The 25381-nt window shown below is 42.9% G+C and overlaps 1 protein-coding gene across 1 annotated transcript in view; it reads right to left on the minus strand.

The window, feature by feature from the left end:
• Positions 1–1666: 1666 nt before the first annotated feature.
• The window catches only part of sema3aa (sema domain, immunoglobulin domain (Ig), short basic domain, secreted, (semaphorin) 3Aa), a 55223-nt gene continuing 31508 nt past the window's right edge, over positions 1667–25381 (minus strand). The window contains exons 5-17 of the mRNA XM_033614845.2: positions 24847–24937; positions 24627–24746; positions 22501–22643; positions 20980–21094; positions 20807–20876; positions 18367–18511; positions 18029–18248; positions 13804–13895; positions 13648–13689; positions 13246–13403; positions 11514–11581; positions 6797–6945; positions 1667–4310 (exon numbers count right to left, since the gene is read on the minus strand). Of these exons, the coding sequence (XP_033470736.1) occupies positions 3579–4310; positions 6797–6945; positions 11514–11581; positions 13246–13403; positions 13648–13689; positions 13804–13895; positions 18029–18248; positions 18367–18511; positions 20807–20876; positions 20980–21094; positions 22501–22643; positions 24627–24746; positions 24847–24937 (2145 nt within the window). The 3' untranslated portion in view covers positions 1667–3578. The remainder of the gene's footprint in view (positions 4311–6796; positions 6946–11513; positions 11582–13245; positions 13404–13647; positions 13690–13803; positions 13896–18028; positions 18249–18366; positions 18512–20806; positions 20877–20979; positions 21095–22500; positions 22644–24626; positions 24747–24846; positions 24938–25381) is intronic.

Consider the following 25381-nt stretch of genomic DNA (forward strand, 5'->3'; position numbering starts at 1 on the left):
CCATGACAACTGTTCAGTGGATTAGACAGACTAACAAGGGCAGTGTTTCTGGAAAGATGTGTTCCTTCATGAGATTTTAGACATGTTCCATGGCTGCAGCTCAGAGGCCAGAAAGAATGTTGTCATCCTACGTTTCTGCAAGCCATGAAGACATTACACTTACACGTTTCATACCTTTCGTATCAACGTTTCTCAGGTGACAGAGTATATAAACTGACTTTGTTAGTGGGAGGTGGAGGGGATGGTGGATATAGCGTCACCTGAGTATGACGCCTGTCAAGTTGCAGGTCACTGTTCAAGACTAACAAACAACAAACCTTGTTGTGATTTAGCGAGTCATTGCTGTGTTTCCAGCAACTTTTCAGGCGCCAAACTTGGGTGTTTTGTAGCAACCTGTCCCGGTTTTTCCACTGAGGATTGTGACCCCTAAACCGTCTATTTTAAGCCAGAACATCATCTTTTCCCAACCATAACCAGGTGGTTTTTGTCCATCCATCCATCCACTTTCATCCGCTGATCTGGGGCGGGGTCACAGGGGCACCTGACCAAGCAAAGCACCCCAGACGTCCCTCTCCCCAGCGACGCTTTCCAGCTCCTCCTGGGGGACCCCAAGGTGTTCCCGGGCCAGATATGTAAACCCTCCAACGTGTTCTGGGTCTGTCCTACCAGTGGGATGTACCCAGAACACCTCTAACAGGAGGTGTCCACAAGGCATCCTGATCAGATGCCCTCAACTGACCCCTTTCAACTCGAAGGAGCAGCGGCTCTACTCCGAGCTCCCTCCAGATGTCCGAGCTCCTCACCCTATCTCTAAGGCTGCACCTAATGCTTTCAGTCATTCCCCATAGCCCATACCCATGGGTATGGTCATCTGTTGATTAGCTGCAGCGGCAACGCAGGAGTGTTTTCAGCTTGATACAATCACTAACCCCCCCCCCCCCCGATAATGAAAAATATTGGAAGTTTGCATGTTCTCCTCGTGTCAGCGTGGGTTTCCTCCAGGTACTCCAGCTTCCTCCCACAGTCCAAAGACATGCAGGTTAACTGGTGACTCTAAATTGTCCGTAGGTGTGAATGTGAGTGTGAATAGTTGTCTGTTTCTATGTGTCAGCCCTGTGATAGTCTGGTGACCTGTCCAGGGTGTAGCCCATCTCTCGGCCACTGTCAGCTGGGATAGGCTGCAGCAGTGGTGCCTCCAAAGCGTGGATGTATTTAAGTGAGGCGTCGCTGCCTGTCCAGTGGTGACTGTGCCACCAAAAGTTGGTATAATAAGCCGAAACAGGATCTTCTCTTAACCGTAACCAGGTGCCTGAACATAACCACACATTAACCACTGTGTTGTTGAAATGAAGACACATAAAGTTTCAACACATCCGCCACATAATAAGACACAAATGTTACATATTCGTGGTTTGCAGAATTGTACAATGCCAAGATTAATTCTGGTGATAACGTTAAGCGTGGCTGCAGACTCTCAGTCTGTCTTTTATACAATGTGGGTGAAAGAAAGAGCGAGCGTTCCTGTATGTGCAGCTGTGTTTTGTCACTGGATCAGCAAACATAAATTATTAAAAGCTGAAGCCCTTTGTGTTACCTTCCATAAAATCGAGAGCAGCTGAGGACGCTGTGTGCACAAGGTTTCAAACTGAAATGAGAACAACAGGACTTTTTTTTGTAACGGAGATGTTTATTTAGACAACTGAATGCATGCCAGAAAGAACTGTGTTACAGCAGCGGTAACTTTCAGCCCTCTCACTTTTCTAACTCTGAGGGAGAGACCCGAATCAGGGACACACCAAACTTTGGAGTTTTGGTAGAGAACACTATCTGCTCTAATTTATTGCGTTGACACATTACTCTTGTCGTGTATTAAGGGGAACAGGGGGACACAGGAGGGGGTACCACTGTTGAAAGTTGAAGCTTTGGCCAGAGTATCGTGAGTTGTTCATATCACTGTTTTGGCAAAAGGACAAAAGTAATTCACACCTTGCTTTAAGGGAACTTTACCTCTCACACAAAACACGTAAAGAGACGATTAAAAAAGATGCACTTACTGTAGGTAGCATTCACATGCAGTATAACGCGTCTTCTCCTTCAGACTAGATTTAACATTTTTCTCCACTATTTCTTACAGAGATTCACAGCTAATGTTTTTTCAGTTCGGGGATTTATCTTACACATAATGGCGACTGGATGAACAAAGACATGTTGGATGGATTTTGGGAGAACGAAATGTTGACAAAATTGTGCTTATCGTTTGCGGGATCTCTGTCAACCATTTAGTCGTGACACAAACCCCTGTACTCCTAAACGTAACCCTTTCATCCCCAAAAAGGGAATTCCTCGACACGATTTCAGCCAGTTGGTCCATCAAAGTTTTCTTATAGTTGCTGTTGCCATTGTTTCTCCAATATATTGATGAGCCAAAAATACCATAATATCAAAAATAAATGCAACCCTTTCACAAAACAATGAGCAATAAATAATAATCAAGTGGTGTTCTTGTACTGTATATGTACTGTATATACACAGAGAGTTAAGTTTGTTGTATATATGTACACAAAACAACTTTCAGACTGGCTTTTTTTAGCGTAGCCTACGACTGGAATTCGTGCCCGGAGTCTACGAATCCCAGGAAAAGCAACAACATAATAACTTACACAGAATCCTGGAGAGCTGACGGGATAATGCACAATAGACTACTATGTTGCTTGTAATTTTTGCCCCCCAAAATAGAAGCAGTGGTCTGGAAAGGAAAGGAAATATAAAAGAAAAAATGTTTTTTTAGGGTGTAAAAAAAAGCCTCTAGAATTCCATAAAATAACTAGCTTATTAAAACATTGATTGACAACAACATGCACAATTCCCAGCCTCGCGTGGAGAAGGTTATGATGAAGCACTTTCTCTGCACCGCGGCGCGACTTTGCAGTTTTTGCATGTAACAATGCTTCAGGTGCAACCTTTCCCTTTCCTCCTTTGAAGGTTGCTGTCGTCCGTCTTCACTCGAAGGACGAGACGGAAGGTTCTTTTCTGCTCAAACGCTTCTTCAAAATAAGAGTTTTTTAAATCCGCTATCTTGCAGTTCACATGCTCAGGTCACAGAGGGCGGCAGGTCGCATCGTCTCTGCTCCCCGTTAACGTTTGTGTATCTATCGACTGTTCTCTCAGCACATTAAGTCCGTCTGCTCGCCAACAAACACCTCACTCAACGTTTTTGTCCCAGTTTTATTTTAGTAGCTTATGTACAGGAGGTTGAAGTGTCTGCCAGGCAGTATCCCAGGCAACCAGCCGTATCCTCACACATTTACAGTATGCATTCCAGTTTTTCAGTCCTCTATTCGTCTTTGTCCTCTTCACAGGTTATGTGTATGTCTCTGAATGAAAGCTCTATTGTCGAGTGCAGCTCATGGATTTCTACCTAAAAGTGTTGTTTGTTTATGGTTCTGCTGTTGTCATGGCGAGGTCACTGAATCATACGTTGGACACACAATCTATAGAATGTGTTTTGTGTGTATGTGTGTGGATGCATGGGTTTGTGCTTGTGTGTGACTGCATGTGTGCATCTCTGTGCTTTTTCCTCAAACGCTACGTGGGGGTCTTTGAAGCTCATGGGTCCTCCTGTTGCGCCCTTTCTTGTTTTCCTGCATCCGTCTCCACTTGGCCGCGTGCTGGCTGCTCGCCCGAGACCCCACCGCGGCCTGAGAGCCGGCCAGGCTGCCCTGTCCCTTCTGGCCATTTTGCGTCTTCTGATTGTTCTTAGGTGCTTGGCTGCTCAACGTACCCATATTTGGTTGACCTTTCTGGGTAGCCTGGCTCCGTGCTGGCCCTTCAGCTGTTGGAGCTCCACCCTGGGGCCATGACCTGCTCTGCGGCGGACCGGCTTGTTGCCTCTGGGCATTGGGAGGCAAAGCTTTAGGCTGTAACGCGAGGACGGTAGCGCCGGTGCTGTCAGGTTTACCCTGACTGCTCCCAGCGGGTGTCTTCACCCTCTTCTGTTTGCGCTCCTTCTTCCAAACTCGATCGCAAAACTCCTCCACGCTGTTGAGGTCTGGGTGGTCCAAGAGAGACAGGAAGTCTCGATACCACAGCCTGTGCTTGGGAGAGTGACCTGCCCCGCCTCCTGCACCGGATAACCCAGGCAGGATGTCACCCAGTTTCTGGGTGGGGATGACCTGGAGGTTGAGGCGCAGTAGGGGCTGGATGAAGCCGTGCTCGACAGCCTGGCAGTGGTAGACTCCTGAGTCAGACTGGGTCAGGCTGCGTATGAGCAGGCCCTGGTCCGTACGGAGCACCCTGTCATCTAGCTTGATCTGAAAAAAGACAGAGAGAAAGACAAAAATAAATAAGGAGCAAGAAATTAGAAAAAGGGACAGACTCTAAGGGAAAACAAGTGAGTTCCCATCTGGACTGAAGCTTCTAGAACTGTCAGATTCAGCAATGTCTCTATTCCAGATGTGTTTTAGGACATAAAAATACTGCTGGGAATAAAAATGTCAGACACACCAAACAGACATCAAAGAACAAGTGGAGATGAAGGTCAACATTTGCGTTGCCACATGTCGCCTGTGTCTCCACCAAAAAGTTACACTAAAAACACAGCAAAGACTACAGCCGATGGCCAACAAGCACGAACATTCTACATTTGTGTGAGAGGAAATAACTCTCCATACCAGCAGGTGGCAGTAGTCGGCATTCATCATTCAAAAAGGGAAACTGGAAAACCGTCGGGACGGATAGAAGAAGCTATTTAGCCAGTTAGCACAATAACAACACAACCCAATGTTAAAAGGACAAAGGAAGATTACTGTATGCTAACAAACAATAACACAATTACAAACTTCCGTCAACCAAAAAGTCAACAAAGGCCAACAAGAGCTTATAGTGTGCAACAAAAACTAGGGTAACAGACACTCAAAAACAACTCAACATTGGCCAACGCCCCACCATCGGCTTGGGTTTTCGCAAAAAATTCAATGACCCACAGTAGTTAAAAAATCGGAAACGTACATCTCATCCTACTGTTATTAAAAAATCCAGAATCTATCATTACACAAACAATTTACAAAACAATCACACTTCTGTAAGTTGCAACAATGAGCTTCCGAACGAGTTGTGATGTCACAAAGTCACACTTGTACATACAGTAAAGCATGTCCTGAACTCATATTTAAGGTTAGAAAAGAACACATAAACTCTTCCCTTCCAGCACATGAATATGAATAAGCCAGTGAATCTCAACAAGTGAAGCGACCACGCAGTTTCAGCACAAGCTGAAGCTTACATACAACAGCACTGTGTGAAAAATTGCTCCCATGTCATTGATCTGAAAGGGACTATTGTGTTGAAGCAGTGAGGATAAATGGAGGGATCCGGCGTATAAAGAAACATGAGATAAGATGTTTATACAAGATTAAAGGATTGCTGCTGGGATATCTGCCAAGAGTGTAAAATCCTATCTCGTAATATTAAAACCTGCTGTGCGGTGGGTTGCGTCTGATAAGCCTTAAAGGAATATGTCACCCATAAAGCCGAGGATCTTGGCTTGGTGAATCCAAACTAACATTTTTTAACACAAAAGTCACACAACAACACAAACAAACTGCCAATCGAGGCAGTGGTAGACCAGCAGCTCCTGTGTTCAGCAAGGTAAAATTACTGTTTTTGTCAATGGAGTCTGGCTTTGAAGAGAGCATAGATAAGTTTCACTTTCAGATTAGTTCCCTGTCGCAAAAGGATGCATGTTTGGGAATTACAGAGCGAATTATTGGATAAATGAAACTTTGATTATGCTGCAAGAGTTGAGTGAGAGTTTGTAAACAGATGTTTTGATATTGTTTTGTTGTTGTTAAACACGGACCCCTTTTACTCCTAATTAATCAAGAATTCTTTTTCCGTTTTTGGATTTTTCGTTCACTGTGAAGGCGAATTATTTTTACGTTGTTGGATTTTTCGTTCACTGTGGAGGCGAATTATTTTTCCGTTTTGGGATTTTTCGTTCACTGTGAAGGCGAATTATTTTTACGTTTTTGGATTTTTTTGTTCACTGTGGAGGCAAATCATTTTTCCGGTTTTGGGATTTTTTGTTCACCATGGAGGCGAGTTATTTTTCAGTTCTTGGATTTTTTGTTCACCGTAGAGGCGAATTTTTTTATCCGTTTTTGGATTTTTCGTTCACTGTGGAGGCGAATTATTTTTCCGTTTTGGGATTTTTCGTTCACTGTGGAGGCAAATTATTTTTCTGTTTTGGGATTTTTTGTTCACTGTGGAGGCAAATTATTTTTCAGTTCTTGGATTTTTTGTTCACTGTGGAGGCGAGTCATTTTTCCGTTTTTGGATTTTTTTGTTCACTGTAGTCGGAAAAACAAAGTCTTCCTACCATATTCGACAGAACAGGAGGTGAGTAACTGATACATAAATGATCATTTTATCGTCTAAATATTCCTTTAAAACTTGTGGATCTGTTCCTCAAACTGGACTTCCTGGATTGTATTTCTTCACCCTGAACGCCCGGTTAGACAAATACAGCCCCAGAAGAAAGTGAAGCAAAAGTAACTGGTTACATCACAGGGTCAAAAGTCAATCTAAACATCCACACCCCTAGGTTAGCCCCCTAGGGTGTTAAAGATCAAGGGGTCAGAGGTCATTACATGATAACACAGGAGAGGAAAGGTGTAGCCTTTGGCAGAGAGATGATGTTTTGTTTGCAGTGATTGAATTAGCGTGAAATCGAACTCATCCAGACTGGGATCCAGCTGTATTTAACAAAACTCAGCAACAACGTGAGAAGCATACACACCTCGTGCTTGCGGTCGTCGTTGGGCTTCTGCAGCTGCCAGTATATGAGCGCTCTCTGAGACTTGGGGCTGCACTCCAGGAACATGCTGCTGTTCTCCACGCCATACACGCTCCTGTCCTCCACGCTGCTTCCAAAGCCGTCCACGTCATCTACCCAAAACAAAACACATACAGGCAGGGGGGAATGAGAAGTGTGTGGCAAGAAGAAGAAAGATAGAGGTTTGATTCTCTGCCTGAGCCTGACTGGGCCGATTTTTGCCAATGTACTGGTGTTTTTTTATTTGTTTATTTTCTAATGAAACTGGCAGTTCTGGTGCAGAAATGGCAGAAGTTGTATTGGACTGAATCAAGAGGGAAAGAGAGGAAAAAGACTGCAATACAGACGTGACAGAACAATCAAGCAATATAGGAGAGAACAGAAAGAAAAAGATAGGCTGAGCACCAGAAGCGGACAGAAAACTAGAGAAAACAATCTGACCGTTGTGACAGATCAGAAACTGAGAAAGATACTGACTATGTACAGACTCAGTGATCACAGACTGTTCATACAGACTGGCAGACACAGGCAGACCTGTGACAGGCGGTGTCAGCTCTGTCCTCAGAGACAGAGCAACATTTCCTGCTACAATGTGGCACATATGAAGACATCAGAACAAAATTCTTCACAAAAATTGAATGTGAATTTTGATTCACTCTCTGACCAGACGACAATGCAACATCTACTTGGAGAAAATTGTGTCAGCGCTATAGATGCAGCAAAACATGTCAGTGCAGGGCACAGCCGAAGAGACAACCAGCACAACAACGTATAGCTCATTTCATCACAGATCACTTTCTCCTTTAAAATGTATGTCTATGTCAATAAAGCTTATTGAATTGAATTGAACTGAACTGAGAAAGAGGACCACAAGGCAACTTGGTTGGCAGTGTCTGCTTTGGCCTCCCCAGCAGTGGAAAAGGTGTGTGCAACATCATCTGTGCACCGCATTGCCATGGACCACTGTGTGCACTCAATGACGGAGATGCACCAAGGTTTGCAGCCATAGATTTTAATAATACCTAGGTACCAGACCCCAAGATGGCGCCTTTTCTTTCCGATGGAATAGCTCGTCTAGCACATACAGTACAGGCCAAAAGTTTGGACACACCTTCTCATTCAATGCGTTTTCTTTATTTTCATGACTATTTACATTGTAGATTCTCACTGAAGGCATCAAAACTATGAATGAACACATGTGGAGTTATGTACTTAACAAAAAAAGGTGAAATAACTGAAAACATGTTTTATATTCTAGTTTCTTCAAAATAGCCACCCTTTGCTCTGATTACTGCTTTGCACACTCTTGGCATTCTCTCGATGAGCTTCAAGAGGTAGTCACCTGAAATGGTTTCCACTTCACAGGTGTGCCTTATCAGGGTTAATTAGTGGAATTTCTTGCTTTATCAATGGGGCTGGGACCATCAGTTGTGTTGTGCAGAAGTCAGGTTAATACACAGCCGACAGCCCTATTGGACAACTGTTAAAATTCATATTATGGCAAGAACCAATCAGCTAACTAAAGAAAAACGAGTGGCCATCATTACTTTAAGAAATGAAGGTCAGTCAGTCCGGAAAATTGCAAAAACTTTAAATGTGTCCCCAAGTGGAGTCGCAAAAACCATCAAGCGCTACAACGAAACTGGCACACATGAGGACCGACCCAGGAAAGGAAGACCAAGAGTCACCTCTGCTTCTGAGGATAAGTTCATCCGAGTCACCAGCCTCAGAAATCGCAAGTTAACAGCAGCTCAGATCAGAGACCAGATGAATGCCACACAGAGTTCTAGCAGCAGACCCATCTCTAGAACAACTGTTAAGAGGAGACTGCGCCAATCAGGCCTTCATGGTCAAATAGCTGCTAGGAAACCACTGCTAAGGAGAGGCAACAAGCAGAAGAGATTTGTTTGGGCCAAGAAACACAAGGAATGGACATTAGACCAGTGGAAATCTGTGCTTTGGTCTGATGAGTCCAAATTTGAGATCTTTGGTTCCAACCGCCGTGTCTTTGTGAGACGCAGAAAAGGTGAACAGATGGATTCCACATGCCTGGTTCCCACTGTGAAGCATGGAGGAGGAGGTGTGATGGTGTGGGGGTGTTTTGCTGGTGACACTGTTGGGGATTTATTCAAAATTGAAGGCACACTGAACCAGCATGGCACCACAGCATCCTGCAGCGACATGCCATCCCATCCGGTTTGTGTTTAGTTGGACGATCATTTATTTTTCAACAGGACAATGACCCCAAACACACCTCCAGGCTGTGTAAGGGCTATTTGACCAAGAAGGAGAGTGATGGAGTGCTGCGGCAGATGACCTGGCCTCCACAGTCACCGGACCTGAACCCAATCGAGATGGTTTGGGGTGAGCTGGACTGCAGAGTGAAGGCAAAGGGGCCAACAAGTGCTAAACACCTCTGGGAACTCCTTCAAGACTGTTGGAAAACCATTTCAGGTGACTACCTCTTGAAGCTCATGGAGAGAATGCCAAGAGTGTGCAAAGCAGTAATCAGAGCAAAGGGTGGCTATTTTGAAGAAACTAGAATATAAAACATGTTTTCAGTTATTTCACCTTTTTTTGTTAAGTACATAACTCCACATGTGTTCATTCATAGTTTTGATGCCTTCAGTGAGAATCTACAATGTAAATAGTCATGAAAATAAAGAAAACGCATTGAATGAGAAGGTGTGTCCAAACTTTTGGCCTGTACTGTACACCAGAAAAGTTTTCTAGCCCCCAGATTTTCTTCCCTGGTATGCTGCTCGCTGAATATGAGCAGTATGGCCTGCCATGATTTTCCGCTCAACTCATAGTGTGACATTTTTTGGTGGGCAGGGCTTAACCGGAGACAAAAAAATTCTCCACAGACTAGTGATGGGATTTCTCGTTCACTTTGAAGAGCCAGTTCAAAGATGTGGTTCGTTCGTTCGTTTTTTTGTTTGTTTTTTTTTTGCTGTGTGTATGTGTGTGTGTGGGGGGGGTTAGTCGTTTCAATGACGAATCGCATTGCTGATTTATCGCATCACGTGATCTGGATATTGTAACGTGGACCCAGAATAGACTCCGCAGATACAAAGTTTGGTGTAGGTAGCCATAGCAACGCCCTTCATAAACAACAGGCCTGTCAATACAAGCAAGTGCTAGCGGATAGTGGGTTAGCTTCGTACTAGTGATGTGACGTTCGCGAACAAGCCGAGTCTTTGAACCAGCTCTTTTAAGTGAACGAGTGAGCGGCTGCACTGTCTTTCTCCCTCACAGAGTAGTCTCTTTCAACTTATTGCGGATAAAATAATCTGAAATAAATGGACACACAGTAAATTCAAGCAAAAAACAAAGAAATTAGGAACTGGCTCGTTCACTCTAAAGAGCCAGTTCAAAGACTCGGCTCGTTCGCAAACGTCACATCACTACAACAGACATTAGCTAGGAGTGCATGTGTGATTAACTTAACTTGTTGATTCAAAAAGAAATCTAAAGCTCCATTTCCTAGACCAACAGGACTTTCATTTTAATGTAGAGTGCGAGACTGAATTTTTGAATGCACTATGTCAGGTCACTCACTCTCCACCTCTCTCCGTGAGCGTTACTTGAAAAGGTAAACACTGACCAACGGGACCAGACTGGCCGACCCGTATGCTCTCACTCAGTGGATGGATGAAGTCACAGGAAGCTTTGTGGTTGGTTACTATGCCAATCTTACAAAGGAGGACGACACTTGAACAGTTTTCTCCAGTTTGTTTTGCTATCGAAGCTAACATTAGCTAATGTGCTAAAAAGTTAGCGTTACAGAGATATCTAATATTCCTCTTAATACCTCCCCAATTTATAATGACGTGGACATGACAACCCCTTAATACACATAACATTATTCATCCCTACAACAGGAAATACTTTTTCCCTAACCTGATATGAAGTGTGCGCTGCACATGTGAGCATTTTTGATGATCACTTCCATCCAGTCCTTTCGTCTTATCACATTTAACCATAGTTGACTTTGTTTTTGTTGACGGGCTCCTTCTATTCTGGCTCCCAATAACACAACAAGACGACATTTTAAGACTCCTATGTAGCCTACAGCCCTGTGGTGTAGAGTCGTGTTTTGCCTCCAGTTTACAATGGATTGTGACATTGTGACATCAGCCCTGAAAGGGTCTATAGATTTTAAATTGTGATGATGTCGTAGTTTTTAATGCCTTTTTTTTTTCAGCTCCAGAAAAGTTTTACAAACACAAATCCACCATGGATCAAAAATTCATAACAGAAAGACTTATAATTGTCCTTGTTTGCAGTTCCAGGTTTCCTGTCAACTGTTTTTTATTTTATAATAGTGGCCTATTATATGGGGAGAATGCTTTTTTCCCACTACAATACAGCGAATGGCCACTGTAAAAATTGGCTGCAAGGCTGAGCAGCTTTCCTGGGGGCCTGGGTGCAGCCCGTTCGGCTGAACCTGTTGAGCGTGAGATGTAGAACCAGGGACAAACTATTGAAGTAACATAAGGAAGAGAAGAAGGAGAAGTGGTGCGAGGAAACAGATCATGCCTTAGCTTTAAAAAAAACTGATTTTAACCAGGCTTGGGCCCAGAACTGCTGCTGTGGTTTGGGCTTGGAGAGCTTTTTTTGGGTTTGATCAAAGCTCTAAGAAGAGAGTGTTTGTGTTTGTGTGTAGTCATTAAAGTACCATGATGCTGAAGGTCTGAGCACTGGGACAGAGGGTCTCCGTTTCTGATATCCTGCCGTCTGGTTCGCCTGGGAAGAAACCACAGTGACAGTTAATGGCAGTAGTGGGTGTACTGGTGATTTAAGCAACACATGTTCTACAATATAGACCAGAAATGCACTTGTCATTATGTTCTGCTCACTGTACTGCTTTCATTCAACCACTAGGGGGCAATGTTACCCAACACTATTCCACATTGAGCTTTTAAAGCCTGGAGAGTGGGTATTTATTGAACCTTCACTCCACTGTTAGTGCAAAAAGCTGGCAGAATTGTTAGAATCATAAACCTGCCGAGCAATGAAACAGCGTGCTTCATTGCCTTCTGATGAGCCGTTATTATGAAACACATACAGCATTGTTTCGCCCTTGAAAAGCCTTGTAAAAGCAGCCCCGCTCTTTGTCCTCTCACTATGAAAGTCCACTATGTCATTCAGATTTTTTTTTTTTTTTTTACAGCGACGGCGAGGCGTTTTCATATCCTGGCTTTACTGACTAAATTGCAAATGTGTCTCCCCTGTTCCTAGTTGTCATGGTGGCGTTTTAAATCTCGCTGTAAAAATCAAAGCGGGGAGGAGAGGCGGGGTAAGCCAAAGGTGAGGCGAGGGTTGGAAAGAAGGGAATGAAGTAGGTAGAGGAAAAAAAGTAGACGCCTTAGAGGTAAAAAAGAAACAGCTGGAGTGGTCAGTGTGTGTGTGTGTGTGTGTGTGTGTGTATTCTGCACACACAACCCTTATTTCTGTGTGTCATACATGTTTGGACACTCGTCTTTGTGTCTCTTTCTCACACATGTCCCTCCTCTGTTCGTTTCCTGGCCTAACATTCCTGTCTTTTTTGGCCGTCAGAGCACGTGCGGGCCCGGGTGTCTGGTTCTCATTCTGGAAGGGAAAATATTTGCAGTGTGGAGGAGAGCGGAGAGGAGCCGGCCCGGGCCTTAACTATGGGGTGTGCCACCTCCTCTGTAACCCTGCCAAGCTGGAGTATACCCACTGGCCTACTTCTGCTGGTGTGAGAAGTTCTGGATGAATGAGATGCAGGAGTGTAGTGCTACGTGTGTGTGTGTGTGTGTGTGTGTGTGTGTGTGTGTGTGTATGTGTGTGTGTGTGAGGGCCGTGGTGGTCAGCCTAATCCCGCTGGATACAGCAGAGGGTAATTTGAGGGTGTGTATGTTCATACCTCCTGGCTGCAGGGTCAGACGGCTCCTGTTGGCTATAATTTAGTGTGTGTGTGCTTGTGAAGATGTATATTCATGCGTGTGTTTTTATGACCGTGTGTGTGTGTACATCTTGGCTGTAGGGCGACGGGATCACAACTCCGAACAACTGTTGCTGGCAGAAGTTACAACCCAGGTTGTACCTCTTGGAATGCGTGCTCGGCCTGTGTGTATTTAATGACTGTATTTTGTGCCCGTGTAATATTTTGACTCCGGATTACTTCCATGTTTAGATGTTTTGGCATGTACCGTGTAACCGTGTGCATTAGTGGAGGTCTGAGTTTACAGAGACAAAGTGAAGATGCCCTTGAGCAAAGCATTTAAAGGCGATTGCAGCAGCAGACTGCAGGTGCACTGATAACTCCCAGGTGTTACTGTGTATGACGGCATGACCACAAAGGCAGGATGTTGCTGAGAAGAAGCATGCAGGCTCAGCAGGATAAATAAAGGTCAAAGTTTTGTTTGGTGCGTGCATGCTCCTACCTCTTGGCGGTAGGAAAGTATCTCGAGCACTCAGCGCCGTCCCAGGCGCAATAAGGGTCTCTGGCCAGGCAGCACTCGGCGCAAGCTTTCCCATACACCTCGCAACGGTGTAAAGACATCTGCGATACGCCCAGGCCCGAGCCAAGGTACAGCTGTTGCTGTGGGAGCAAAATACAGAGCGAGGATGTAAAAGTTAGGTATTCCTGTGAGGCTCACTTGGAAAGGCTCCTGTAAAAGAAGGTGGCTGTGGCTTTGGCTCTCAGTAGGCACATTAGATTTCTTTGTTTTTGCATATCAGTGTTTGCATTAAGGCCCTGAAGTTCTCCATTTTTAGTTTCGTTTCAAACCCTGTCAACGACTTCATGATAAATTATTGTGTGTGGAAACTTTAGCGGCCTTTACCTGCTTGGTGGACAGCTCCATCGCAGTAATGGGAGTCGGCTCCTGCACAAAACAAACACAGCACAGCTGCTTTATTACCACATCTACGGACATCCTGTGTATTTATAGGCAGCAGCTTCATAAATTGTTGTTAACACTCAATTTTCAGCGTCGTACCCTGAAGACAGTCATCTCCTCCAGCACCACCTCCTCCAGGTCGTGCCAGCTCTCTCTGGGGATCGTCACCACCTTCAGCACCGTGCCCATGTCTGAAAGAATAAAGACATTCAGATACAGTTTATGTGTATACAAGTCTGTTATCATCATGTATGAATAAAATTTGTTTCAAAGTAGTGAAATTCACAGTTTAAAGTCCTGATCAGTGGCTGCTACTAGGTTTTTGTTTGAGATTTGTTACAATATAGATGCCATTGTAAAGTCAAAGATTTGTTTAGTTTGTATTATAATGCTGAATTACAAAATAATGCTTGAAATATTTAATATCATTTCTCAGGAATATTTTTTAAATTGAAAAAATTAGTTATATACAGGTTTGAGTTAAAATAAAAATGTAATTTATCAGTTTATTTTGTATATTTAAAAAGATAAAGTAACAGGAAAAATACATAAAATATACAAATGGTACCAAAATATACAAGAGCCTGCTTGCAAATCAAATTTCTTTCATAATAGTAATAATAATGAAAATGACGCTGGATTGGGACGCATCATCGGAGCTCATTTTCTCCTCATTTCTCTATTCACATTTCTGAACTGTGCTCATACTGTGGCAAGAGGACTTAATTTACAGTGTGGTGATCAGTTTTCTTGCAGCAGGAAACAAAACACCTTATAAATGCACAGGGACATGTAATCTTTGTTAAAGATATACACTGCAGGATTTTCCTAAAAAACAACGTATAGACTCATACACAAGTCATCTCTTTCAATCATCATTTATGACATCATTATGTTTTCGGGACGTGTTCGAACAGCACTCAGGTGAGGTCAGAGCTTTATGAAAAGGTAGCCAGATAGATAGATAGATAGATAGATAGATAGATACGTAGATAGATAGATAGATAGATACATAGATAGATAGATAGATAAATAGATAGATAGATAGATAGATAGATAAATAGATAGATAGATAGATAGATAGATAGATACGTAGGTAGATAGATAGATAGATATGTAGATAGATGCGTGGATAGATAAGTAGATAGATACGTAGATAGATAGATAGATACGTAGATAGATAGATAGATAGATACGTAGGTAGATAGATAGATACGTAGATAGATAGATAGATAGATAGATACGTAGGTAGATAGATAGATAGATAGATAGATATGTAGATAGATAGATAGATAGATAGATAGATACGTAGATAGATAGATAGATACGTAGATAGATAGATAGATAGATAGATAGATAGATACGTAGATAGATAGATAGATAGATATGTAGGTAGATAGATAGATACGTAGATAGATAGATAGATAGATAGATAGATAGATAGATATGTAGGTAGATAGATAGATACGTAGATAGATAGATACGTAGATAGATAGATAGATAGATAGATAGATACGTAGATAGATAGATACGTAGATAGATAGATAGATAGATAGATAGATACGTAGGTAGATAGATAGATAGATAGATAGATACGTAGATAGATAGATAGATAGATAGATATGTAGGTAGATAGATAGATAGATAGGTAGATAGATAGATAGATACGTAGGTAGATAGATAGATAGATACGTAGATAGATAGATAGATAGATAGATAGATAGATAGATAGGTAGATAGATAGATAGATACGTAGGTAGATAGATAGATAGATAGATAGATAGATACGTAGGTAGATAGATAGATACGTAGGTAGATAGATAGATAGATAGATAGATAGATACGTAGGTAGATAGATAGATAGATAGATAGATAGATACGTAGGTAGATAGATAGATAGATAGATACGTAGATAGATAGATAGATACGTAGGTAGATAGATAGATACAGTCAGGTCCATAATTATTTGGACAATGATACAGTTGTCGTCATTTTGGCTCTGTACACCACCACAATGGGTTTTAAATGAAACAATGAATACCTGCTTAAAGTGCAGACTCTCAGCTTTCATTTAAGGCTTATTTCAAAAATGTAGTATGAACCGTGTAGGAATGACAACCATTTCTTCACACAGTCCCCCGACTTTAAGGGCTCATAAGTATTTGGACAAACTAACATAATCATTAATTAAACAGTCAGTTTTAATACTTGGTTGCAAATCCTTTACAGTCAATGACTGCCTGAAGTGTTGGACACATAGGCATCATCAGATGCTGGGTTTCTTCCCTGGTGATGCTCTGCCAGCCCTTTACTGCAGCCGTCTGCACTTCCTGCTTGTGTTTTGGGTGTTTTGCCCTCAGTTTTGGCTTCAGCAAGAGAAACGCATGCTCAGTTGGATTCAGGTCAGATGATATGACTTGGCCATTGCAGAACATTCCACTTCTTTGCCTTAAAAATGTCTTTGGTTGCTTTTGCAGTATGCTTCAGGTCATTGTCCAACTGCACTGTGAAGCATCGTCCAATGAGTTTTGAAGCATTTAGTTGAATCTGAGCAGATAATGGTGCCCCAAACACTTCAGCTTTCATCCTGCTGCTCTTGTAAGCAAGACAAGACTTCACTAGAATAAATACAGAGGGTTTATCACAAGATGCAAACCATTGGTTAGCCTTAAAAATGGAAGGCCAGATTAGAGTTTGTCAAAAACCATCTAAAAAGCCTGTACAGTTGTGGAACAGCATACTATGGACAGATAAAACAAAGATCAACTACCAGAATGATGGGAAGACAAGAGAAGGAAGAAGGGAAGGAACTGCTCATGATCCAAAGCACACCACCTCATCAGTGAAGCATGGTGGAGGTACTGTTATGTCATGGCCATGTATGGCTGCCAGTGGAACTGGTTCTCTTGTATTTATTGATGATGTGACTGCTGACAAGAGCAGCAGGATGAAAGCTTAAGTGTTTGGGGCTACATTATCTGCTCAGATTCAACCAAATGCTTCAAAACTCATTAGACGATGCTTCACAGTGCAGATGGACATTGACCTGTAGCATACTGCAAAAGCAACCAAAGACATTTTTAAGGCAAAGAAGTGGAATGTTCTGCAATGGCCAAGTCATATCATCTGACCTGAATCCAACTGAGCATGCGTTTCTCTTGCTGAAGCCAAAACTGAGGGCAAAACACCCAAAACACAAGCAGGAAGTGCAGACGGCTGCAGTAAAGGGCTGGCAGAGCATCACCAGGGAAGAAACCCAGCATCTGATGATGCCTATGTGTCCAACACTTCAGGCAGTCATTGACTGTAAAGGATTTGCAACCAAGTATTAAAACTGACTGTTTAATTGATGATTATGTTAGTTTGTCCAAATACTTATGAGCCCTTAAAGTCGGGGGACTGTGTGAAGAAATGGTTGTCATTCCTACACGGTTCATACTACATTTTTGAAATAAGCCTTAAATGAAAGCTGAGAGTCTGCACTTTAAGCAGGTATTCATTGTTTCATTTAAAACCCATTGTGGTGGTGTACAGAGCCAAAATGACAACAACTGTATCATTGTCCAAATAATTATGGACCTGACTGTAGATAGATAGATAGGTACGTAGGTAGATAGATAGATAGATGTCCTGCATAGTATACTTTTAAAACCTGATTCAAGTAAGTATTTTTAGTGAAACTAGGTAAAAATGTTAATGATCCACCTTTATATCCCATAACTGTGACTGATTTCAATCATTTGCCAAAAACGAGGGCTGTACCGAATGTTACGTTTTACATTCAAGGATTCTACTAAGGTTTTAGAATGAAGCTTTGAATGTCTGCTGTCATATTTTATGACATTATCACCTTAAAAAGAAATAAAACTGGTTGAGAAATCCTCAATATGAATAAAGTTGTTAATTGGATTAAATGAGCTGATGTGCTTTTTTTATTCAATCAAATATATGGTGCTGTTAGATTGGTCGTTGATATAGGTGTGGGCTAGCGGTAGAGAATGTGGACTGAAGCAGACTATTCTGAGAGATAAAAGCATGTTGTGAATTTTGGAAACGATCAGATCTGTCTTTTTTCAATAAATCTTTTGGACTTTCAGGCCTCATAACACTGGAAATGTTATTGGAAATGTTTGGATCACACAGGCTGGAAACAATCCCACACAGCCACCACTGGAATCTAACTCTACAACTTGTTTCATACTAATAATATTAGCGTCGCTTAATGTTAATCTGCAACGGTGCAGAAATATCGGGTTTAAACAGAATGAACAGACAAGCCAAAAAAAGCTGTGAAGGATTTAAATGTGAATGTGAAGTTGTGTACCTGTCCCGATGAACATGACGTCATACTGTCCGTCCTCAGCCTCCACTCTGTCCACCACCAGCTGGGAAAACTGGTAGTCCACATCCGTCCGCACCATGATGGGACGCCCGCCAATTGGGTGCACTGGGTTGTACATGGCTGGGTGACCCCTGGCAAAGGTGATGACATCATCAGGGAGGTCCTTGGTGGAGTCGAATCCTCCGAATGTCTTACTGGGGCACTGAGAGTCGGAACAAAAGGCCAGGCAGTTGATTAATGTTAAATTATCCAAATCCTGTGAGCTAATTTGACTTGGCTTGTAAAATCATTTATTAAAAATTGTTTATGCAGAGACTCACAGTGCCAGGGCGGGGGTAGGGCACCCTCCCTTGGAAAGGCACCCACTGGTAGTTGGGTCCATCTCTGTGGGCATAGGGCCCCAGGAAAACCCTCCTGATGTCTGCCATATTGTACATACACACTGCCGAGCCTTTAAAGATGTTACTGTGGAGGGAAAGAGAGAGAAAAAGAAAAGGAGTTTAAGGATGAAGGGAGGGCGGGAGCGAGAGGGCGGTGAAAGAATGAGAGATGACAGAGACAAACAAAAGGGATTCGCAAACGATTGGTCACAAGACAGGGATTAGGAGCTTGTGAAATGCTGAAGAAAGACAACGAAATGACCCTTCATCGCACAAAGACGGAGGGGAGCAGGGTTGTCATTACCTAAGTATAGGAATGACAGATTGGAACTTCTCTCTGATTGCTTCCAGCCTCTCGAGAACAGACAGGAATTTGGGCACGCCACCAACAAAACGGGAGACCTGGTTCAGAGCATATTTGAAATCCCCTCCAATATTTTTGCGAGTGCTCGCCCGAGCCAGATGGGTGGATTTTGCTTTCGCTTGCCAGACAAGGTCCAAGGCAGGAAAGGTCAATCAATCATGCAAGAAAAGGGAAATTTTGTGGATTTTATTTCAATACAGACTCCATCCTGGGTCATCCAGAAGACAGCAGTTTGAGCTGTGACTCATTAAAGTGGAAAAATTTGGGAGTTTCGGGTGAATATTCCAAGATATATATTATCCAAAAGAGTTATTAAAATATTGCTGTGGAGATTGTGACAAATACTGTAAGCTGGCTGTTTAAATCTCCGTGCACCATGGAGTCCATTAACCTCTGACCAATTATAAGAGTCTCACAATTTTATGTAGTTATTTTCTTGTAGGTTCAAAAATCAAGTTCATTCATCAGCTTTTTGTCGCATTTTACAGATGGCAGATTTTAATTTGGACAGCCAGTCTCTTGCATTTGCAGGAACCGAACGCTTCAATAAGATTCGGGACGTCCTTTGTCTTGCTGACTGCACTGGGAAGTTGTATCAGACTAATTAGGGATGTGGCTGGCATACACACAGCCGACAGTACTCACCAAAGCGTGGAAGATGAATGGATTAGCATTTGAAAATGTTAATTACAGAGAAATTCAATTAACTCCGGGGGCAAAAAAAAAAAAGACACTCCAATATCTATGCTTAAGAAGAAGGGCGAACATGTGTTTGTGCAGATACACACAGGCCCACAAATTCTGTCGACCCCACAAAAATTGCACGTACGCACACAAACAGCGGCACAATCAAACATTGATCTGTCAGTGGCAGCTTCTTTGTGCCTCATTAAGTAGTGATATTAAAAGCCGGTCCCTCTGAATCTCTGCTCTATTCATCTCTGAAAACCGGCCACTTAGAAAACCAATTAAACCACTCTAATTCCTCAATGCCCCATAATAGAATTTTAAAGCATGTGTGTGTGTGTTTGTGTGCACATATGGGCACACATGTGGGGACGCTGTGTACAGGCACACATGTGGGGACGTAGGTGTACACCCACCGCCGCGCACCGACCTCTCACTTTGAATATATTTCCAGAAAGCAGAGAAAAGCCATGCAGGCCAAGTGATGCGAGGCGCCTGTCGGTATGCGTTAGCTTGCGCCGCCGTTCCATTCAGCCTGTCTTATCATTAGCGGTGATTGATGGTGAAGTGTTTGTCCTCCTTTCAAAGCGGTTCAGAGACGCTACTGGACACAAAATGCCCCCTCCTACTTCCCAAATGCAAATTCATCATCATCATGATAAGTGCCACCATCTGTGCCATTTTAACTCACTTATCTGCCTCGCCCCATGCCTTCACCTCTCCGCATGCTTCAATAGAGCCCCACCCGGCCTTCTGAAAACCCCATTCAAGGCTGGGGCGGCGGCCAGGGGAAAGACGCACGTTCCTGCCGAGTGAATATCATGTTTCTCCCGCTCCCCCCTGCTCCATAATCTGATTTCCCTACAAGCCTCTGCCAAGGTTTCACTGTAAAGAAAAAGGGGACAGGTAGCTGGGAATCGGCTAAAAGCAATCTCCATTCTGAGACGTGGAGAGGGGAATCATATGGGGGGAAAGCAGCCATAAGACACCTGTAAGTGGATTATGGGATGGGGAGCGCCGTCTGGGAATTTGACGGGGGCACGCTTGGGCGCTTGCATCCTGTCGTGTCATTTGAAATGGTTAGGAAATTACAGATAAAGGGAGGGAATAAAGGAAGAATTCTTGAAGGGAAATATGAAGCGTGTGTGTTTTTCAGATTCAGAGGAAATAACTTGTCCAGGACGGTTGCCCGCTGAATTTATATCAACTCTGATCTCCTAGCAACAAATCAACAAAACAAAAATGATACTACCAGCGTCTGTCAAGCTGTTTGAGCTTTTGCACGCACAGTTTGGAGGTCATCGTGAAGAGATCTGCATGGGTTTGTACCTGGATGTGGTGAATACAGCGTAGATAACTGGATTCTTTGGGTCCTTGGAGCTCATAAGATACACGTCCTCTGAAAACACAAAGCAAGAACAGGTGAAGGTGAGGCTTTTCAACAGTGTTTGAAGAGGAGTCTGTGAGTATCTTTCAAATACAAATAAAGAATACACACTTACGTAGCTCATCAAAGTGTGTATCAATGCCGTTGACCCCGGGCACTGAACACATTAGCCGGGCCTTGAGGAAAGTGGTCCACTTGTTCACCAGACTCCTGTGACCTCCCATGTCATTCTGTATTACGAATACACAAAGACTTCAATGCATTTCTGCAAACTCTGACACAAACATGTAGCTTTTCTCTGGAAGACCGTGCAGATAGCTAAGAAACGATTATGAATACGGAAGTAACGATACCAAAACTCATGCTATGTTATTATTAGGCATAAAAAAAAAGTCCACAATGCTAAGAAAATGAAAATGATCTTCATTAAGTAATAATTGTGATGTTACAATGTTCTCGTTAAGTCTGAGCTTTATTTTAAACAGTCTATGGTCTGAGCCTATCTCTTTCTTCTCTAGTATGATTGCACCCTCTGCTGTCCAAACAATAACAGGGTTTGACATTAAGCTTTTAAAAGATAAACTTAATCAACAGGGATTTGAACAATTATTATAATTTATAAATGTACAAATCATACAATTAACAGGTAACAATTACATGACTAAGACGAAGACCATTGTTTTTTGGCAAGATTTAAGTGGTTGAAGGAGCATTTTAATCCAAAAACAAGTGGCCAAACTGTGGAATTACAACTCTGGGGTTTGTTAAGTGATGCTATCGGGCCCAAAAATACTTTTTCCCATAGATTTACATTGGAAGACAGATGTCAGTAAATAAGTGGATACATTTTTTTGAGCATCACAGCCACCCGAAATAACTAATAACTACGAACTTCACTACAAGGATTTGATCGATTCGTTCTCATAACTTTTGGAAAATCTAGAAGAGACGTAAGACGTAGCCAGCTCTGTCGAGGGAGGTCCCTAGTGAGTTAGCTCTATGGGCCTAATTATGCAGAAGCAGCAGCAATCATCAAGACAATTTCAAACAGCGGAAATAGAGCTTTTATGGCTCGATTCGCCACAGAGCATATTTCACAAGAATGAATGGGTTCCGGCCTCCAACACTGCATCCAGGTCTTTTTATACATCCATGACCGGAGCCCTCATTGGAAGGGCACAATGGCTCTCACGTGCAGCCTTCCTGAGATATTTAATGCTTGTAATGTTATGTCATTTACATCGTTGACCTCAGCGTTAACTTCTATAGTGTCCAGTGTGGTAAGACAGACTCACACACACAGCTCAGCAGCAAAAGCCTCGGTTCGGCATTTATTTCCAGGTAACAATACTTTAGACGTCATGTATTTTACACTTGCTCTATCAAACAACTGCATGAGGCATTCCACTTGCCCGAACATAGAGTTTACTTGCCCTGCAGGCACTCGTAATGTCTGACAACTTTCAACAGGGAGAGGTAGCAGAAGGCAGCTTTACCAGCAGAATAATCATGTAATGTATTTGCAGATATCGTCACAGTCCCACAATGACATCAATTCGATATATCGTTACATCCCAAATTATGAATCTTTTCATCTTCTCAAAGTTAAAAGGAATTTATTTGTGTGTGTTGTTACCTTACACAGTTGTCCTATCCTGGCGATGGTAGCCTTGCCAGTGTGCTCTCCGTCCATGGCATTCTCTTTGAAAAATAGGAAGATCTTGTCGTCTTCAGGGTTGTCACTTTCTGGGATCAAGTGAACACCTACGAACCTTGGGTCTAGAGGAAAAATAAATGAATAAGTGAAGCACAGAAACACTGTACGCAGTAAAACATGCACACATTTGTTCATACACACATGAATCACACTACACAAATTTTACAATCCAACCTCTGCCCCAATGACAATCTTTTCACCCCTATTTTACACCTCTGAAACCAAATCCTCCGTGATATTCTCCAGTCACGGCTCAGTAATAACAGCCATTCACTTTACACCCTAGTGTTACAGTATCTGACTTTACCCCAAGTGAGCGCTCCAAGTCCAAATCCCACATAACCCCTTTCTCTGGGCCACATCCTCACAAACACACATGGCTCTGACTGTCCCCAGTAACACTTGAATAAATTTATCTCGACTTTAGGCGCGAGAGGAAATCAAAGCTAAACGGGGCGAGCTGAGGCCTCGGGGTCGGGATATCTCTTGACTTGAGGGGTGCAGAGGGACTGAGGAAAAAGTGGCCGCGGTCACTGAGGCGTCGTCACGCGTAAAACGAGCCTGTGTCTGAAATCTCCAGGGTTAGCCGGAGAGAAACAAGCAGTGCCATGTTACGCCTCCATGGCCGTTTAGGATATAGAGTAGCTGTGAAAAAGACAAGTGTGGCCAAAGTGGGGAGCAGATTTATAAGCGCTGCGCGGGTGCGAGACCTCTGGTATGAATCATGCGTACCCCACACACGCCTCATAGCTCCACTGTGAATATGTGCCATTAAATCTACGCATTCATAAATTCAACCTTGCGTGCCCTCGCATACAGAAACAGGCTTCTACAAGTGTCGCCAACCACTGAGGTCACAAAACTCATTACATTTAATTCCCAACAAAAGGCCGCTGAAGTTTAATCCAACCTCAGTGTTGAGTGAGAGAGAGGGCATTAAAGGGTGAAGAGATGTGTAAATAAATTGCATGAACAAAGACCAGCAAAGCCAAAGCTACCATTTAACCCTAAATCCTTTTTCAGAATCAACTGCTATTAAGGATTCATCCCCAAGTTTCTGTCTTGTTACATTTGAGTACCATGTAACCTTGTTGATAAAGGCTCAATGGACCATCCCCATCCCAGTAATCCATGCAATTACAATCCCCTCTTTGTGTGGAAGGAGCCGGATTTTCCCGGGCCGAATGGATGCAATCCCTGGCGTATTTGTTTGAACAAGGTGAAAGATCGATGGGGATTAGCGCTGTAACAATGGCTTCTCCTTTTTGAGTCGCTCTTTATTAATATGTCACAGTAATCAGCACTGCAGAGAGCAGTGTTTGTGATTTTTGATGGTGCTGGAGGAGGGTGGGGTGGTTGAGGGGAACTGAGAGGAATTTGACTCCACTACAGGAAAACAGCTGAGAGCGGATTAGTTCTGTGGGAAAGAGGGGGGAAAGGGACGGCACAGCTTGAGGGAAAGGTTCAAACTGACCTTTTGTGGCTCCCTAAGTCCTCCGCAGTGCCGAAAGATAGCCAGACAGACTGAACAGTCAATAACCCCTGCTGCCGCGCTAATCTTACTAGCACAGGCAAATCCAGTGACTTTGTGAATGGGCTCTGATATCTGATGTCTGCACATGAATGGAAATGATTGGAGACTTGAGGCTTGTGAGGGAATTTAATGCTTCAAAGTCCATTAAAAAGCTTCATGGTGTTCTTTCCCCATAACTGGCCGGTGATAAGGGTTTGTTTCCACCTTGTGCTGAACAGTTTATGAGGGCCACAAGTGTCCAATCTTAGTTTAATAGTGAAGTTTGTTGGAGTTTGTCAGGTTTGGAAATTAATGTTATCTAGTTTTTGAAGTCTAAACATTATTAGGTTCCACTGAAAGCTTGTAGGTGTAAGTGGTCTTTTAAAAAAGAACAGGAAAGGCATTTTTTTAAGCAGACTGCAATAACAAAACCCAACATAATACAGTCCAATGTAAAATTACACAAACAGCTTTTTTTCCATGGAGAAGGAGTTTTTGGTCTTCGTAGGCTAGTCATTATTCTTTTTTTTACCATTCAGCCATCTTGAATCATGCTGCTCCGTTCTGATTGGATGATGATCTCCCAGGGTACGGAAAATAGCAAAGTCCCTTCCCATGAAATCAGCAGATGTGCCAGAGTACAGCTCTCCATCTGCCAGCGAGAAAAGCGTAGTTAGGAACAAATGACCAGTTCATCCTGAAGCGAATATGTGTACTTCCTGGAACTAATCAAGGCAACAGATCAAACTCACCGATCAGGAGCGAGGCTGACAGCATTTTGGGGTCGTAGGGGCTTTTCCCGCGGCCATTCTCGAAATGCGAGGCCAGTCGAAAGATGTTGTCCTGAAGTGGAAGAGGTCAAAGTTTAACATGAGGCCAGTGAAAGTCACATGAAGCCTGGCCAAAGGTGCATTTATAGCCCGTGTTTCAAATTACACTTAATTCTTATTATAGTGAGCTGCTTTTGGAATAGCCAGCTCTGCTTTAGTCACAGATCAACAATAATTTCTACAAGAAAAAGAAATAACGGTAAATAAAGTAAAATAAGGCAGCAAAAGCACAGCTCACCCTCAGACTCTCAAAAGAAAAGTCACCTAGGAGAGACCAAACTTACTTAGTTTTCTTTAAATCAATTACTGAGAATGATACTTTAAACTCAACTGAACTCATGCAGGGCTTCTGTACTCTAAACCTGCATGGTGCAAACAGTCACTCCCCTCCCCATTGTCAGGCTGCAGAGCCCATGCTGGTGCATTGATTAACCTGTAGACCTTTATTAAGATGACT

This window comes from Epinephelus lanceolatus, chromosome 23 (assembly GCF_041903045.1).
Source record: "Epinephelus lanceolatus isolate andai-2023 chromosome 23, ASM4190304v1, whole genome shotgun sequence".
NCBI classification, from domain to species: Eukaryota; Metazoa; Chordata; class Actinopteri; order Perciformes; family Serranidae; genus Epinephelus; species Epinephelus lanceolatus.